Genomic DNA, 18,051 nt, shown 5'->3' with positions numbered 1-18,051 from the left:
GAACACTCGTGTATATGTATACGATGAATAAAAGTATATATTTGGAATAGTTTTCAGGTGCTCTTGACTTTATATTATGTTGGCCACACTATTCACTCCAACACATTTAGCTGGTACCTGTAAAGAAGAAGGATAAAATCAGACACTTTATGGTGTAAATGTCGTAAATTATATTATGTTAAAATCAATGACATTCATCCAATTTGTACTCAAACTAACCATATGGTTAGTTGGCAAATAAGCTCATAGTTTATTCTAATAACCACATTTAATAATAAATAAAAATTTAAATAATTAAAAGAAATTATTTAATTAATAGTGAGATAATTTAGAGCGGCGCAAACCCACATCTTAAACCGGTATATTGAAAAGGACCGGTTGGTTATCTCCGGAAGGTTTCTCTGTAATCGCCTTAAAACTTTTTGTCTTGTAAATCAAAACTCATAAACCCTTCCTTTAACAGCTTCGAGAAATTGTGTAAAGGCAGGCAAATCGAATGGCAGTTCTTCACCGATTGTTTCGAGCAGCTCGCGTATGGCGCGGATCGCTCTCTCATCCTCCGTCGCAGCCACGTGGACGCGAGTTTCGTCGATGTTTCCATCACGGTACGATTCTCCATTTCTTCTACTGTCATTGTTTTCGAATGAATTCCTTCTAATTGGTTTTTAAAAAAAAAGGGAACTGTTGAGGAATTTGAATTTTGGCAGGAACCGTTGAGCAGAGTAATTCAAAAGCAAGTGATGTCCTGAGATCTTGCAGCACCTTAAACGAATCTCCATGCTTTTCTATGGCGCCTGCAGTTTTTGGTGCTCTCTTTAGCCTTGGAGCGATTGGAGTAGCTTATGCTGATTCTGATGAGGTTCTGTAACCATCACATTGATTAATTACTCCTTCTATGTATATATATAACACAGTTACTTCTTTCTGATTATATGGTTTATAACTTGCAGGCTAATTACAAATCATCTTCCCCCATAGATTCTCCCCCAAACCATGTTGAAGACATTTCCAAGAAAGATGAGGTTTTGTAACACACCTGGAAACTGTAGATGATTTGATTTAGTCCGTCTATGTAACATAGTTACTACTGCTACTACTGATTGTCGTTTATAATTTTTTTTTGTTGCAGGTTAGTAACAAGTCATCTCTCCCAGCAGATCCTCCACCAAACTATGCAGACATTGCCAAGAAAGAACGAGCTCGGATCCAAGAACTAATACAAAGTAAAGGAACTCGATATGGTTCTTTCCCACGGTTTAATGTCTCTGTCAGGGGCCAAAAGGTTTCTGCAATGATATTTCTATACTTCTTCTCTACTTCAATATTGGTTGTGATATGGACGTGTGTTAAAGTCAGGATTTTAATTACAAGTTTTTTGTGTTGTAGATTACCTTGAAGTTTCAAGTTCCTTCCACATGTGAAGTTGCACAGTTAATAGCAAACATTGGATCACAACTAGGTGTGAAAGTCTCAGACCGCACTGGTGGTTCAGACATGATTTTGCGTTCTTGGGACAAGTAAGTGTCTTGTTCCTCAAAAGTTTTTTCCCAAAAACCTGATGGGTATCATAAAACTAAACGCTACTCGTTTCTTGTTATTTCAGTCCAGTTGCTTGGCAAATAACACTTCGAAGTGTGGAAAAGAAGAAGGAAGCAGGAGCAAGTGAGGATGATCCAGATGAAGACCTGTGCATTCTTATCTTTGGCTCCTTACTTACCTCTGATAAAGTGGTAAGCTTCATTTCTCGTTCGAATAAAGAATCAAATCTCAAATCTTAATGATGCTGCAAAACGTTTTCAGGAAGTTGAGTTCATAAAGAAAGGAAGCTTGACTACTGAAGAACTCGAGGCTTTTGTTTCAGCTCTGCAAGTAGCTGGAACAAAACCTGGACAAAACAAAGGAGGAGGTAGAGGAAGCGCACGTGAAGCATCTACGGACAAAACTATTTCTCAATTGGAATCGATGGGAGTGAGAATCTATGGAGTTAACAAACCTCTTGGAGATGATGATTCTGTCCACGAGATATCATGGGACAATATCGCTGGATATGAACAGCAAAAACGGTAAGCTTTGGTTTACATCTTTTCTCTTTTATATCCCACAAAGCTGCTAATATTAGCTTCTTATCATGGTGCAGAGAAATAGAAGACACAATACTGATGGCTCTTCATAGTCCTGAAGTATATGATGATATAGTTCGTGGTACACGGTCTAAATTTGAATCAAACCGACCCCGAGCTGTGCTGTTTGAGGGTCCACCAGGTTAGCCACAGAAGAAATTGCATTTTTTTTGTAGAAACAAGTTTTGAATCTGATTATTCATTAAACTCTAAAACTTAGGAACTGGGAAGACATCTTGTGCGCGTGTTATCGCTAATCAAGCAGTGAGCATCCTAGAACCTGCTTCCTTTTAAACCTTTTGAAGATTTGAATCTTGAGCTCTAACCATTTGTTATCAGGGTATACCGTTGCTGTATGTGCCGCTTGAAGCTGTAATGTCAAAGTACTATGGTGAAAGCGAACGGCTTCTTGGGGCTGTGTTTTCACAAGCAAATGAGCTCTCTGATGGTGCAATTATATTTCTTGATGAGGTGAAGTCAATATTGTTCCTTTCAAGATTTGATTCTGAATTTAATAAAAAACTGACTTGTCTAAGTAACGTTTCAGATCGATGCCTTTGCTATATCTCGTGATAGTGAGATGCATGAAGCAACACGTAGAGTTTTGTCGGTACTACTAAGGCAGGTAAAGACGCATAAAATTGTCAATAACACATATCAACTAGAGACTAGCTATTATTTCGTCTTTTGTTTCTTTGCAGATTGATGGATTTGAACAGGACAAAAAAGTGGTTGTGATTGCTGCAACCAATAGAAAACAAGATCTTGATCCCGCTTTAATCAGGTAAAGCAATAAACCCTCTTAAACATGTTTTAACCCGTGTCCTGACCAGTGCCTATGTGTATATCTTTAGCCGGTTCGATTCCATGATCATGTTTGGCTTACCGGACTTACAAACCCGTCAAGAAATCATCGCCCAATACGCAAAACAACTCTCAAAGCCTGAACTAGTCCAGCTTGCTCATGCCACAGAAGCGTATAGTTTCTCACTTTTTTCTTTTATCATAATCATTCTAAAGTTTGTAATGAATCCTCTGGCCACACGGACTTCTTTTTAATGCGGTGTTGACTGGGTGTGCAGAATGTCAGGCAGGGATATTCGAGATGTATGTCAAGGAGCAGAACGAACATGGGCTTCAAAGGTGATGTGTTAAATTTGGTTAAATATTGTTACACAGGTGCAGATCATTAAGAGACATTAACCTTTTATGTGCTGTTGAATATTAGTTGATTCGTCGAGCAAAGGCAGATGGGGTAGAACAACAACAAGTGACTCTCCCTCCAATACAAGAGTACTTGGAAAGCGCTGAAGCTCGCCGCAAAGCTCTTCGCAGTGTCGCTGAACAGAGGGAACAGAATTTGGCCGCTCGTTCCAAGAAGCCTTTGCTAGATTTTGAGTGATGATATACATTTGAAAAAAAAACATTACTTAAGAACAATAGCATATATATATACAAGGCAGTTTTACTTCTTGTCTAGGTCAAATCTTGAGCAGGTTGTTACAGAAGCTCATGTGAAATTGAAGCAAGAGTTTGTATCATAAGAGTAGTATACTATTGAATTTTACCACATTTTGGACGCCATGAAACGACATCGTATCAAGAACTAGATGTAATTTCAAACGACACCGTTTCAAGGACTAGATTTAAGTTTCAACGATGTCGTTAAAGAACTTTACGTCTCTTGACCAAAACATTCCTCAAAGGAAAAGACCAAACAAGAGAGTGTATCAGCAGGGGCACTTCGAAGGTAAACCTTGCTGTTAGGGACGATCACTGTCGCGTTTGGATCTTGTTTCTCAGTTTTGAAAGAACAATTTCTTTGAGATCAGACGCCTTTTGATTTTTCCATCATTAATTTTCGTACGGGTATAATCGCTTCTGTTGCCTTGAAACTGTTCGACGAAATGCCTAAGTGAGTGTATGATCTTTTTTTTTTGTTCAGGGTTCAGAGGTTTGGTCTGTTCTTCAGTGCTTGAGTTGTTTTGATACGCAGCAGCCATGGATGGTAAGTGACTGATTCTTTAGAAATAGAAAAAAATTTGAATTTGTTTTAGCTTCAAGAAAGGCCATTTCTTTATGTTACAAACCTTATAGTGTTTGCGGGTAAAAAATCTATGAAATTGTGTTCGTTGCTAGCTTTAAGTTGTAATTTTTGTTCTAAAACTTCTTAGTATAGCTTGTTCAGACCCCAATCTCCGTCACCATTTGTGCATTATTATCCTGGAAACTTGAATTTGAGGTCTCTTTATGACGAGAGTTTTTGGATCCAAAGTTCATTTTTTTATATATGTATACGGAAGTTGTAACATTGGTGATTACAATTTTTTCAGTTGATTCACAGCCAATGATGGAGGAGACCATACTGGTCGGTGACGACCTAATGATGGGTCCTCCATCTCCTGTCATCCCTCCTGAAATCGCTTCACATGTCCTGGAAGGTGTTGAACTGTGCGATGGCATTTTGAGGAATCTATTCCTATGTAAGTCCCCTGTTTACCCGTTACAAACTCTGTGTATCCTCGTTCTGGTTTGTAATACATAACATTCCATCCATCAATGAGTGGAGTTTGATTATTTTTATTCTTGGGTTTCAGGCTTGCAAATCAATGATATTGAACCATTTTGCCAAGATGAGCTTGCCTTGTATCGACAATGTGCTGAAAACAGGGTGTGTTGTCTTTCTCCACATTATCTATCTTCTCGGGTTGTATAGCTAACTTTTTCGTATTTCATATCCATGTCCTTGAGTTTTTCTTTATATTATTACCTTCTTTTTTTAGGACAAGGTATTGAGAGTAAGGCTTCAAGAGAGCGAATACAAGTTAGGATCGTCAATGCCTATTGATCTTGCTAAGGAAAGGGTTACTCAGCTTGAATCTGAAGCCACATCATTAGAGAGGTACTCTTTCTTAAATATTGTGTAGTGACACAGAGAATTTCAGATTTAAACCTTTTTGGATAATCTTTATGACAAGAGTTTCTCTCTGCATCTGTGCTACCTTGTAATCATGTAAGTCCTCACAAACTCCGCTAATAATCCAAATGTTTATATGATCAGGCATTTGATTCTAGCAAGTGGAGCTGAAGGAATCGAAGGATTTCGTCAGAGATGGAGTTTGCACGGTCGTATGACAGATACCAAGTACTGTAAAGATACCTTATCTTATAGAGTAGCAATGCTTATAACACATATTATCATGAGACTAGTTGAGCTTATATATGCATCCGTAACTGAGCTATTGACTGTTTTATACCCTTTATATGGTAAAATTTGTTTGATTTGGGTCTGATTCTTAGCTTACAGCAAAGGTTATATTTTCCTTTCATGGATGTCACAGGAAAAGACTGGAGTCACTGAAGCAAGGAATGGAAAATAGGAAAAAGGAGGGACATGATCAGTCAGCGAAACCTTCTACTCCGAAGAGATGGTTTCTTTGGTGAAGCTTTTGTCATTTTACTAGCATTCTCCAGAGAATGAATCATACATTCTAAAAAATAATAATGCATGGTGCAGTCAGATGCTTCCCAATGTAACCATGTTTTCATATGGAAAGTAAAATATATTTACTTAAAAGCACTCGTTTGGACTGTGATATTAGATACGCTTGAGATGCTTCTAAAATAAACCAAATATGATGCTCACAAGTTGCAAGACAAACTTGGGAGCATAATGTTGATCCTTGATAGTGAAAGACAATGTTGTCTTGAGAAGCTTGTGACATTGAGTGCAGATTGGCCAAGACATATGAGCAGACATCAAACTCTTTCTGTAAATTGCACACTTGAACCGGGCTTCATGAATAACAACTTCCTCCCAGGTAAACATTTAGTTTAAAAAAGCTTGTCTAGACATCTAAAATCGATGGTGATCCTCCTTTTTGAGACCACATATAAATTAGGTTTACACAAGGTTCCTTTTTTTTTTCTTAGTTATAATCTAAACTAGGTGTTTTGCCCGCACTTGCGGGCTTAATAATTTTATAAAATTTTGTAAAAAAATATATTATCAATTCAAAAATTTTGAATAAGTTATTTTCATGCTTTTTAAATATTTAATAACTAATCTAACATTAAATTATCTATATACGCTAAAGTTTTTTATTTTAATAAAATATCTATAATTATGTAAAATTATCCTCAAAATATTTATATATACATAAAACTATATACATGAATTTATATTTATTTTAATATAATAAAGTAAAAGATAGAAGATTTATGGGGTTTTAACGTTAAACCCCTCAACTAAATTTGTTTTATATTGACATGTAATAAAAATTATCTAAAATTATCTATTAAAATTAATAATTGAGTATAAAATATGATTAATATTTTTTGAATAATATTAGGTTATATGTTTTCTGTGTGTTTTTAGTTTTAAATTTTTAGTATTTAAATTTTTTATTAAAATATGTTTTCGGATAACAACACAAAATATATAGGAATTATCTTTTATTTTAAAATATATCTTTCAGATTTTGGATAAGTTTTATTATTATTAATAATAACTTATCTAACCAAATAATTTTAAATTCGTTTTTATATTTTAGTTAATTTAGAGATTTTATTCATTAAGGGTATACACGATATTAACCACTCTAACTTTTACCGTGAAAGCTCGATTCCAAAAATTTATATGTTTTCTGTGTGTTTTTAGTTTTAAATTTTTAGTATTTAAATTTTTTATCAAAATATGTTTTCGGATAACAACACAAAATATATAGGAATTATCTTTTATTTTAAAATATATCTTTCAGATTTTGGATAAGTTTTTTTATTATTAATAATAACTTATCTAACCAAATAATTTTAAATTCGTTTTTATATTTTAGTTAATTTAGAGATTTTATTCATTAAGGGTATACACGATATTAACCACTCTAACTTTTAACGTGAGAGTTCGATTCTAAAAATTTACTTCGCAAATAATAGTATAGATTTGAATTAGGCTCATTCTGAGAATTTATTACCATCCATCACCGTCTTCCATGGAGAAGCATGCATGTGATCTCTCTCTCTTATCTAGAAATGTCGGTAGGCTAAGATTCGGTTCCTTCTGGTTTTGATAGAGCCAGTTTCGTACCAACCGAAAAATTCTATACCGAACATGCCAAATTAAATAAAAATGTTCGGATTTTGGTTCATCCATCAACTAATTCGATTTTTTAAACTGAGACTATACCGGTTCATCATAATATTTGTAACCGAACCAATTTGAACTGAACAAAACCGAATCGAACCGTGATATGTTTCGGTTCAATTCAACAGTTTTTCAGTTAACCGAACTATCCGACCCGAATAAACCGAAGTAACCCAACCTCCAGGTCTACCTTTAGACTTTAGTTAACAACACACGACAGTGTCTCATCTTCTCTCTCGTTTACTGTTTGCGCATCGGAGAGTAAACAATGTCATCGAAGGACAAGAAACCAGCGAAGCCGTCGAGCAGTCGAGCCGGTGGGATCCGCACTCTCTCCGATCTCAATCGGAGATCAAACCCGGACTCAGACAGTGATTCCGACGGTCCTCAGGAGTACTACACCGGCGGCGAGAAAAGGTCAGTCCTCAATAACCATCTCACTTCTTTGATATTCTAACCCTCTTAAGTGTTAGGATCGTACTTAGACACGTTTGGATCTGAATCGTTTTATAGTGGTATGATGGTTCAAGATCCATCGAAGAAGGATGATGTTGATGAGATATTCAATCAAGCTAGACAGCTAGGAGCTGTTGAAGGACCTCTCGAGACTCCTTCTTCGAGTTCCAGAAGCTTCACTGGAACTGGGAGGTTGCTTTCAGGTGAAAGTGTTGCAACCGCTCCTCCTCAACAGCCTGACCCTGTGGCTCACAACATTATCTTCTGGTCTAATGGATTCACTATAGATGATGGTCCCTTGAGGAAGTTGGATGATCCAGAGAATGCTTCTTTTCTCGAGGTACTACAGAACCAAATGTCATGTCATGTCATAACTGTTGTTGTCCTTACGTTTTTCTTTTCTTTGGTAGAGTATTCGAAAGTCTGAGTGTCCGAAAGAGCTTGAGCCTGAAGATAGAAGAGCTCCTGTACATGTTAATCTGATGCGAAGGGAAGAGAAATGTCCTGTGAGTGTCCTTCCTCTCTCTATACTCTAAATCCATATTTGTATCCCTTTTGTCTTGACCTTGTCTCATCTCATTGTAGGAAAGAGAGAAGCCTAAGGTTTCCTTTCAGGGCGTTGGAAGGACTCTTGGTGGTGCTACCTCATCGCTGGCTCCAGATTCCGCAGCCGTTCCGGTACAAACCGGTTTAGCAGCACCACCCTCTCCAACTCTTGTAATAGATGAAACCCTTCCGACCGCATCGATCCAGATTAGACTAGCGGATGGGACCCGGCTTGTGGCTAAGTTCAATCACCATCACACGGTTAGTGACATTCGGGCTTTCATCGACTCCTCTCGGCCGCCTGGAGCTCCGGTTAACTACCAGCTTCAGACAATGGGATTCCCACCTGCGCCTTTGACTGATCTCACTCGGACCATCGAACAAGCTGGTCTAGCCAACTCTGTTGTTCTTCAGAAATTCTAGAATGTTTCTTCTTTTTTTGTCTTTGGATCAGAGTTTCCCTAACTGTTACTGTAACCAGAAAATATTGGCACTTAAACGGGGTCTCTCATATCGGAAGAACAAGACTTGTGGTATAGATTTAATTATTTTATCGAAAATATTATTCTCATTATGCGAGTTGGAGTTATTTACAAATTATTCTTTTGGTAAAGTAATGTATTTGGCTCCAAATGATAAAACAACAATACCAAGCATTACTTTAATGTTTAAAAAATCCAAGCATGAATGTGAACAACAAAATTGATAAATGAAATTATATTTATTCAGCAAATAACTTATGTCAGACACAGACATATACTATGTCAGACATATACAATAGTCTTTTTTGGGATCAAAATACAATAGTTTTATCGTTACACTTTCAACTGTTTTGGTGGAGGACCTCCACGACAACCGGGATTTTCTGGGATACAAGGATCGTTAGAAGAACCAAGGTTAATTGCATTTATATTGTTTAAATTATGACACACACAACTTTCACGAATATTGTTGCAATAGCCTCCAGGCCCTCCACATAACTTTTTGCAGTCATTGTTGTTTTTACAAAAATTCCCCACTGCAAGATTCTGACCTTCAACACACCAAAATATAATAAAGTGATATTAAAAACAAATAAACTAAGAAAAGTTTTAAAATAAACAATCTAAAACTGATTTCAAACAAATCTTTTTTTCTTTCTCTAGGCTGGATATATGCATGCATACTTACGGAAAATGACGACAACAAGACAAGCCAATAACAAAAATTTAAGGGAAATGGTCTTCATTCTTCACGTAAATGATTTTTTAATGATGAAATGAAGTTACTCTTCATGGCTTTTTATAGTCCAACTAGATGATGGTTATAACCATAAAATCTGGAACAATCGGTTTTTCTTTAGCTTTTTTTTTTGGTATTACTCAAGGAAATATACAAGGTGTAATTAGTACTATATTTTATCACCAAATATTGCTACTAAAATTAATAGGGGAAATTTACAAACAAAAAAATAGCTACTATCAATAAATTTGGAAATGTGGTGAAACTTTTATTATTACTATGGAGAAGCTAGGGATGTGGCTTAGTCCTGCTACTTTAGAGCTTTATCACATTACTTGGGATGATTCTGCGTCATTGCTTGAGAATATTGTCGCTTATGAGGTATGCAGTTCCATACACTAATCTTTTAAACAACTTTTTTTAATCTAACAATGCGTTATTATTCATAAGGCGGTAACATCCTATCAACAACCTTTTGGATCTCAAAAGAAGATTAGGAATAGGTCGTCGATGCAGACATTTGCTACACTTAGCCCCATCCCTGAATTCATGCAATGGTTCCTCGCAAACTTCTCATCTCACATCAAGATTTGGTGAAGATGAGGGCGGTGGTACACAGAGCAATTCAACTTCATTCAGCGAGAATGTATTACTACCAGAAGAGGAACAAACCCTTATGAGTCCGTCAGAGTAAGAAGCTTTTTTAATCAATGCGCTTCATGTACGCTATTATCAATCTTGTTCAAGGCGTTAACTCAACGATTCTTGTTTATGCAGTGATTCTTCTTCCGGTAGCAACGCCATGGAAGCTCTATTAAACCTTCTATCACAAAAGAACTGCTATTGGGCTACTTCACCTTGTATATTTCCTGTTTAAGAACCTATTCTTATGTGGTTTTGTGCTAGGTATGTTCATTCTTGTATATCTAATGGTTAACATGAATCATATAATCATAACCTCTACTGTTTTTTTGTCTTGATTTTTTACATAGGTACCTCTTGCAGGAAGAGGAGAGCGGAAAAGCTTTAGACTCTGTTGCAAACTTCCACTTGCAAAACGTAGCGGTAAGTCAAGTGAATGCAATATGATTTAGACAAACATTTTGTGATTGAGATTGATTTACATTAGATGGTTGAAAGAAAAGTATTCATTTAAGTGGAGGCATTGTGGTTAAGTATGTCTACAGGTTAGAGAACATTGAATACTATGCTTAATTTTATTTTGGTTCGGGACAAATCCATGCCTCTCCTAGTATCCATGTAATCGATCCTGATTCTTGATTAGTTTTGTTATTTTCAAGAAAAGGTTTAGGATTAAAACTCTATGATTAACACAAGCGCAATGGTATATATGTATGTGTATGTACAAATTGGTTTCATGTGTGTATCCTCGGGAGACTTGAGAGCTTTCACTTATCCGTATCAGTTTCGACATGGCTAGTCTCTAAGACGTATTCACGCATGAGTTTTGTGTTGGATCTATCCACATTCTGCATTTTTCACAAACACGAGATGCTTATGTTACATTTACATACTTCATATTCAGTCACTTGTATATATATAGAGAGATTATGGTGAGGAGTGATAACCTTGAACGCGAGGCGCTGTAAATTGTCCCATTCGAAATCGTTTTTACAATAAGCAGACCGTACCTACGTTAACGGTAACAAAAAGGTTCAAAACCGTAAATACAAAACCTTGAGATATGTGAAGTGTAGTTTTGAAAATGTATTAAAGGAGAAAAGAAAAGCTTAGCTTACCTCTAAAATTCGAAGGGCTTGCATTGATCATGAGACGACAACAGAATTTGATTAGTTTATTATATAAATGTATGAAATATATAAATATATACTAAGCATATGGATATATAAAATGACTAATTATTTAACAAAAAATATTGTAATCAATTTATTTACTAATGTATAACAGGTGGTTTTATTTGGTACCTAAGTTCATGTGACGCGAAGAGCGACGCATGAGAGCAGCGCAGAACTTATCGCCGTCACTTACTGAGTTTGTGTCTAAGAACTCTCTTAACTCTAAATACGCCTCAGGGTTATAACTCTGTCATTATTTATTAGTCACAAAACAATTTTCTTAAACACTGTAAGTTAAATGCGAATTTTGAATTAAATTGACCTCAAGCTGAGCAGACACTATCCTCACTGCAACGTAAGTAAAAAAGTCATGAAGATGCTTCGCTGCCTTAGCCTCTGGTGAAGCTTCTCCAAAGCCTAACTCAATTACAAAACAACACTTTAATAAAAAGTACACAGTAATCTTTTGTTTTGGGCAACGAATTACACAGTAATCTATATAGAGAATAATACAATATATGGATAAAAACACATTTTCTTACAAATGATATGACATACCGGGAACGTACATCTTGCTAGAACAAATGCGAGTTGGTTTGCGAGTTCGCAACTTCGGCATTAATGGATAAGAAAAGGAAGGTTTTCCAAGTTTTCGAGGATTAAAGTAAGTGAGGTAAGAGTGATGAAGGAGGGAAGAAGATGACTCCATTAGATGTTTCGATGAAGAAAAGTTGAAGGAGATGCGTTTTTTTTGCTTCTTGGTCGTATATAAGAAATGAATTAGGTTCACACATCAAAATATCGAAGATATGGATAAATAAATGTCTTCTGTATTTTTTAAAAGAAAATATCTTATGTTTTAAAACTATAACGACAACACATCTTTTATTTCTAATAAAAATCTGTCATAAAATCAAAACAAAAAATATATTTAAAAAGCATTTTTATATGCACTACAAGTCTACAACTATAGTTACTAGATTTTTTAACCGCGCTACGCGCGGATAAGATATTATATGTATTTTTTAATTCTAAAAGATAATGTATAATATTGTATTACATTATTTAAATAATATAAAATAAAATTACATGACATAAATATATTTTTAAAATTTTCTTTGTGGAAATCATTATGCTGTTTGATTGTTGTATTTGATTCACATATTTGCATAGATATTTGTGATAGATGAATAATTATATTTTTATTATCAGTAAATAATATATATTTACTATATAATATAAGAAAAATGAAATTATTTACTTTTTAAACAAACTTGTCTCATGTTGGGGACTCGGTTATAGACATATTATATTCGAAAGAGACATTTTTACAGTTATCAATCTTCTTAACAGTCAAGAAACAAATCTGAATATCAAAACAATATCTCATACATCTCTTTGTGGAATAACTGCTCTGAAGAAATTGAAATTAAGCATCAAAAAGGACTGTAAATGGAAATGGATGTGCAGATGTGTTATCTAAGCCATCTTTACAAATTACTATTCATAGTTCATATATCATGGGTGTTTTTCAAAAACAACCCATATTTTCAAGTCAAATCCAAAACCAATCCCTTTTTTTTGTTCATACTATTCATCAATAAAATTTCCATACTATCCTTATGTTTTTGAATTATTCACAAAATTACCATTTTTATTTGTTTTTTTATTAATTTCGAAATTAACAAAAAACCAAATACACCCTAACCATTTCTTCTTATTTACAAAAATGCCATCATCATCAATTTTTCCAACCACCATGAACCACCATTTTTGAGCTCTAAAGCTCTAGAATTCAATTTTCAACCACTTTTTTTCTCATTCTAACCCAAAAAACTTCATTTCCTCTCATTTCCTCTACATTTCCATCTAAAAAACTCTCATAACTATCATTTTCATAATCACAAACTTCATATTTTCGAGTTTTTTCATTAGTGAATCGTTAAAGATGCTTCTTTTTGCTCATATTTGGAGTTTGGACGGTTGAAAAGGTTGGAAACGAGCTTTACACATGAAAAGGTAACTATTTACATGGTTTTCGTTCTTTTTCAGATCTGTGTCGCGACGGTAGACTGTTTTGTATGTCTACGCCTCCGTGGAGACTTACGATGCAGTCTATTTGTCAACGCACGGGTTAGTTTTGCAATTGACCAGACAAATTTTTTTTCTAACGCAGACTTCCCCAGTAGTCTCCGTCTTTACCTTTGACAACAAAAATAAAACTTTCGGTAGACTTACTAAGACGTTTACCTAAAAGAGGTTAGTTTTTCATTTGACCGAACTTTTGACTTTTCAAAATAGACTTCAACGGAACTCTACAGAATGTAGACTGCCACCGAAGTCTATAAAAGGTCAGTTTTGCATTTGACCAAAACTTTGACTTCGTGGAATAGGTTAGTTTTGTGTTTGACCAAAAAGTTTAAAAAGCAATCAAAAATTTATTAAATTGTAGACTTCATATGCAGTCTTCTTATCTTAAAAAAAAAATGTAGACTGCGTATAAAGTCTACTTTTTTATTTTGGTCAAATGCAAAACCAACCCGTCGGATTTGAGAGTAGACTTCACAAGAAGTCTACACACCCGTAGACGTTCATTTCAATCTACTGATTTGAAGTCAAACTTGGTCAATTGCAAAACTAACCTCTTTCAAAAAAATTCAAACATGTAGACTGCATATGAAGTCTAGTTCTGAAAGTCAAATCTTGGATGAATTCTGGTCAATTACAAAAAGTAACATTTTTAAATTGTAGACCGAAAAGAAAGTCTACATGTACAAAATCACAACTTTTATTCAACTATAGAAAGCAACCCGTAAAATGGTCAATTGCAAAAACCAACCCAAAGAGTAGACCTATTTGACAGTCTACGTCTGTAAACTGAAAAGAACGTCTACATCTTCAGAGACTGAATATTAAGTTTGCATAGAAAAATCTATAAAAATGTGAATTTGTGTATTATTCATTAAATTTTTTCTAGATTTTTTGTTTGACAGTGTGTGTTAGTTAATCCTAATGGGTTTGAGTGATTTTGAAAAGAATTTTTTTTATAATTATGAAGGTATAATTCATTTGATTTGACAATGTTGTTAGCTAATAATTGTAGACGTATTTGTAAGTCTTCGTTTATAGTTTTGCTAGTAAGGCTGAGCTTGTTTCAAAGCTGAAGTCGGTGACTGTGGAATATAAATTTACATTCTCAGCATATAAGACAACGAAAACTCTGTATGTGGCTAAGTGTCGTGTTCAAGGATGTGGTTGGAAACTTAGAGCGAGTGTGAAGCATGGGCCAAAGACATTTTAGATGACAAAATATTCGAAAAGGATGAAGAATCGGAAAGGTTGAAGAATGTTCATTATGCATGATGGCTGTACACATGGTAAACTTCTTGAAATGACACAAGAAAATTATGATCTGGACAACAAAATTGAGAAGATGGTGCTAACCTATTTCTTACCAAACATCATTTAAAACAAATGACTCCGAATAGGAAAATACTCCTCTTATGCCTGTCACGAATAATCGACAAGTACGGAACTTGATCGAGTTATCTAAGACACACTTTGTACGCCTTTGTGTATCAAGTCTGCGCCAAATACACTAAATTTTTTTGGATTGACTATATGTTAGATAATAAGTGTAGACGTTTTTGTAAATCTACAAATGTAGACTGCAGTTGAAGTCTACGTCGTAAATTCTATTAAAAGTGTATTTGTGTATTATTCATCATATTTTTTCATGATTTAGTTATTTTACAGTGTATGTTAGTAAAATTTTAATGGTCTTGGATGAATTTCACAATTTAATGTGTTATAATTATACACTTGATACTTATTGCAAATTGTTTTGATTAGTGTTATTCTTAAAAATTTTTGGGAAAATTTTGTATAGATTTTCTTCTTCTCACATGTGTGTTAGTTATTATTTTAGCTTATGGTGGTTTTACTTGTTTGGTTGGTTAGATCTTGTGAAAAAATTGATATCTAACAAAAAATTAATAATATCATACAAGTGAAAACAACTAAAAATGAATACAATGTTTATAGATTATGCATTAAAAAATTATTTAAAAATTAATATTTTATTATGAAAGTTATTACAGAGCAATATATTAAAAAGTATTCTTGAGTATGTTTGATTTTTCATAATCTTGATGCTTCAAATAAAGTCTTGGAAAAAGTACCTGCAAAATAAGATAGAGTTATGAGAAAAACATAAGATAAAAAATAAAATCATATTTTAGTAGACTTTTTATTAAGTCTACGTAAAGTTATTGTTTAGTAGACTTTAGTTGAAGTCTACACTAATGGAAAATTTTCATATCTAAAAGTGTGCATTTAGAAAATTTGAAAATACTTTGTTCTGGAAAATATTTCAAAAATGGTTTTTTGTCATCCTTGTAACAAAGCAAAAAGATAATGTATGAATCTATAAATTTAGTTCATTATTAACACAAAATATCTTATAATGAATATATGGAAAGCTTACATTTTTGGGAAGATGATTTGAAAACATTGGAAGAGAATACCTGCAAAATAAAATAAAATTATGAAAAATAAGATAAAAACTAAAATCATATTTGAGTAAACTTCTAATGAAATATGCTTAAAAGTCAAGGGTAGTAGACTTCATTTGAAGTCTACCAGCCGTAAGTTTTAAGTAGATTTCAAATGAAGTCTACTCTATAAAAAAAAAATAGATCTGGAAAATAAATACATTAAAAATATGAAATAAGTTTAAATCTAAAAAACTTTTAAAAATATGATTTAATAGACAAAATAGTTATAAATTAAAGACATATTAATATGAATTTTAATATGTAACTTTATTTGAATATAAATACTAGAACACATATTTTAAATCTATAGATGTAAACCTTACATTTCTAGGAGGAGAAGAAAACAACTATGGAAGAAAATACCTGCAAAATAAGATAAAATTATTAAAAAACATAGAAAAAAAATTAAAGTCATATTTTTGTAGACTTCCAATGAAGTCTGCTTAAACTTTGTGGTTTAGTAAACTTCATATGAAGTCTGCAAGCTTTAATAAACTTCTTTAGAAGTCTACACTGTCTAATAATTTTCAGATCTGAAAAAATTTATATATTTTGAAATGTGAAAATAATTTTAAATCTGAAAATACTTTACATAATAGAATTTATAAGGTAAACTAGTAGCAAATTAATGTAGAGAGCTTGATCTATAAATTTATTTGAATATAAACATGTAAATACATATTTTAAATCTATTAATCTAAAACTTACATTTTTAGAGGAGATGATGAAATCCATGAGTGATAATACCTACCAAAAAAAGATAATATTGTGAGAAATAAACATAAAAATACACATTTAAAATCTATAGATCTAAAACTTACATTTTTTAAAGGAGAAGATGAAAACCATGAATCATAATATCTAAAATGACAAGATAATATTGTGAGAAAGACTTGAGAAAATTTTAGAGAGAAAGAAGATAATGAGAGAGATTTAGAAACAATTGAGAGAATTTTAGAGAGAAGAGAGAAAGTTTTAGAGAGAAGGGAGAGAGTTTTAAAAACTTGTGCAGCCACTTTAGAGAGAGATTGTATAAATTTTGTTTATATAGGGAGACAAAAATGTAACTAGGTTAAAATTTACGATACTGTAGACTTCGTTTGAAGTCTACTAAAATTAAAATTTTGGAGTAGATCTTACCTTAACATAGTAGACCTTTTTGGAAGTCTACTATAATAATTTAATTATTGTTGTTTATTCTTTATTATTTTAATAATTTTAATATATGATTTATTAAATTTATTTTTTTATTTTTTAATAGTTATAGTATATGATTTCACTTTTTTATTCGTAAGAAACTTAACTTAGTTTAAATATAATGATTTTTTGTAAAACAAATTGAAAAATATAGACTGAAAAAGACGTCTTCAGATAAATAGACTTTATTGTAGGTCTACGAAACCCTAAACCACAAATCTCAAACCCTAAATGTTTTGCTTGATAATCAAAAAGTCTCATTTATACAAAATATAAACTACTAAACATTAATATGCAGATTTAAGTTAATAAAACAAAAAAAAAACAAAATCTAAAATCTAACCCTTTGAAATCAACTACTAAAAGACATAACATGTTAGAACCTTTTGTTTGTAAACTATGAACATAGTCTAACACATGATAACCAAATTAGTATATATTCTTCAAAATTGTTCGATTATATGAAATTTTAATTTATTTACTTCATATTATCCATTATATTGATGATTAGTTAAAAATATCACAATAATTATTTTTATACATTTTTAAAATTAAATTATTAGATCAAATTAGAGTGTAGACTACAAAACAAGTATATAAAGTAGACTTCGTAGGAAGTCTATATATATGTAGACTTCTTTTATTACGTGTAGACTTCCAAAGGATAGAAACGTAAAATACATTTCTGTTTTTTGTTTGGTCATAAGGGTTAAATAGTACTTTCACTACTCATTTAGGTTGATTTTGCATTTGACTGAAAGTGGGGTATACTTTTACATTTGACTTGAATATTTGGGTTGGTTTTAGCAAATGTCCCATATATCATTTATGCGGAAAAATGGCATTTTAAACCATGAAAGTGTAAAAAAGGTAGCACTTTAAATCTTGGTGCTCAAAAACTCATACTTCAAACCCTCAAACCAATTATACTAACACATTAAACTTTGAAACTAACTTACTTCTTTGCCAAACAAAAATGTGACTGGTACTGTTCA

At 33.1% G+C, this 18,051-nt stretch overlaps 4 protein-coding genes across 6 annotated transcripts; 3 read left to right on the top strand and 1 right to left on the bottom strand.

The window, feature by feature from the left end:
* The first annotated feature begins 385 nt into the window (after positions 1 to 385).
* LOC106366129 (ATPase family gene 2 protein-like) lies at positions 386 to 3,591 on the top strand. The gene is made up of 15 exons (XM_048740789.1): positions 386 to 605; positions 708 to 859; positions 951 to 1,022; positions 1,130 to 1,282; positions 1,387 to 1,517; positions 1,604 to 1,730; positions 1,801 to 2,063; positions 2,138 to 2,262; positions 2,341 to 2,384; positions 2,460 to 2,591; positions 2,668 to 2,745; positions 2,822 to 2,904; positions 2,975 to 3,097; positions 3,203 to 3,263; positions 3,349 to 3,591. Exons 1-15 carry the CDS (start codon positions 497 to 499, stop codon positions 3,520 to 3,522), a joined length of 1,827 nt encoding a protein of 608 aa, XP_048596746.1. The 5' UTR covers positions 386 to 496; the 3' UTR covers positions 3,523 to 3,591.
* A 164-nt stretch (positions 3,592 to 3,755) lies between these two features.
* Positions 3,756 to 5,697, top strand: LOC106366130. 2 transcript variants are annotated; one of them, XM_013805689.3, is made up of 7 exons: positions 3,756 to 3,870; positions 4,066 to 4,128; positions 4,454 to 4,603; positions 4,718 to 4,791; positions 4,904 to 5,022; positions 5,182 to 5,265; positions 5,462 to 5,697. In XM_013805689.3, exons 2-7 carry the CDS (start codon positions 4,122 to 4,124, stop codon positions 5,562 to 5,564), a joined length of 537 nt encoding a protein of 178 aa, XP_013661143.2. In that variant the 5' UTR covers positions 3,756 to 3,870; positions 4,066 to 4,121; the 3' UTR covers positions 5,565 to 5,697. The 2 variants fall into 2 exon arrangements, with proteins under 2 accessions (XP_013661143.2, XP_013661145.2); XM_013805691.3 differs by having other exon boundaries at positions 3,790 to 3,989.
* Positions 5,698 to 7,442: 1,745 nt separating this feature from the next.
* LOC106366131 (plant UBX domain-containing protein 4-like) lies at positions 7,443 to 8,839 on the top strand. The gene is made up of 4 exons (XM_013805692.3): positions 7,443 to 7,680; positions 7,777 to 8,059; positions 8,130 to 8,225; positions 8,305 to 8,839. Exons 1-4 carry the CDS (start codon positions 7,532 to 7,534, stop codon positions 8,686 to 8,688), a joined length of 912 nt encoding a protein of 303 aa, XP_013661146.2. The 5' UTR covers positions 7,443 to 7,531; the 3' UTR covers positions 8,689 to 8,839.
* Positions 8,840 to 10,741: 1,902 nt separating this feature from the next.
* BNAA09G20510D (chaperonin-like RBCX protein 1, chloroplastic) lies at positions 10,742 to 12,112 on the bottom strand. 2 transcript variants are annotated; one of them, XM_048740787.1, is made up of 6 exons: positions 11,862 to 12,111; positions 11,626 to 11,720; positions 11,433 to 11,550; positions 11,247 to 11,263; positions 11,076 to 11,138; positions 10,742 to 10,976 (listed from the first exon to the last, which is right to left on the bottom strand). In XM_048740787.1, exons 1-6 carry the CDS (start codon positions 12,010 to 12,012, stop codon positions 10,896 to 10,898), a joined length of 525 nt encoding a protein of 174 aa, XP_048596744.1. In that variant the 5' UTR covers positions 12,013 to 12,111; the 3' UTR covers positions 10,742 to 10,895. The 2 variants fall into 2 exon arrangements, with proteins under 2 accessions (XP_048596744.1, XP_048596745.1); XM_048740788.1 differs by lacking the exon at positions 11,247 to 11,263 and having other exon boundaries at positions 11,076 to 11,140; positions 11,862 to 12,112.
* Positions 12,113 to 18,051: the final 5,939 nt, after the last annotated feature.

The sequence above is a fragment of the Brassica napus genome, chromosome A9, assembly GCF_020379485.1.
Source record: "Brassica napus cultivar Da-Ae chromosome A9, Da-Ae, whole genome shotgun sequence".
Lineage (NCBI taxonomy): Eukaryota > Viridiplantae > Streptophyta > Magnoliopsida > Brassicales > Brassicaceae > Brassica > Brassica napus.
The sequence above is the reverse complement of the archived record's forward strand: the minus strand, read 5'-3'. Positions and strand labels throughout refer to the sequence as shown.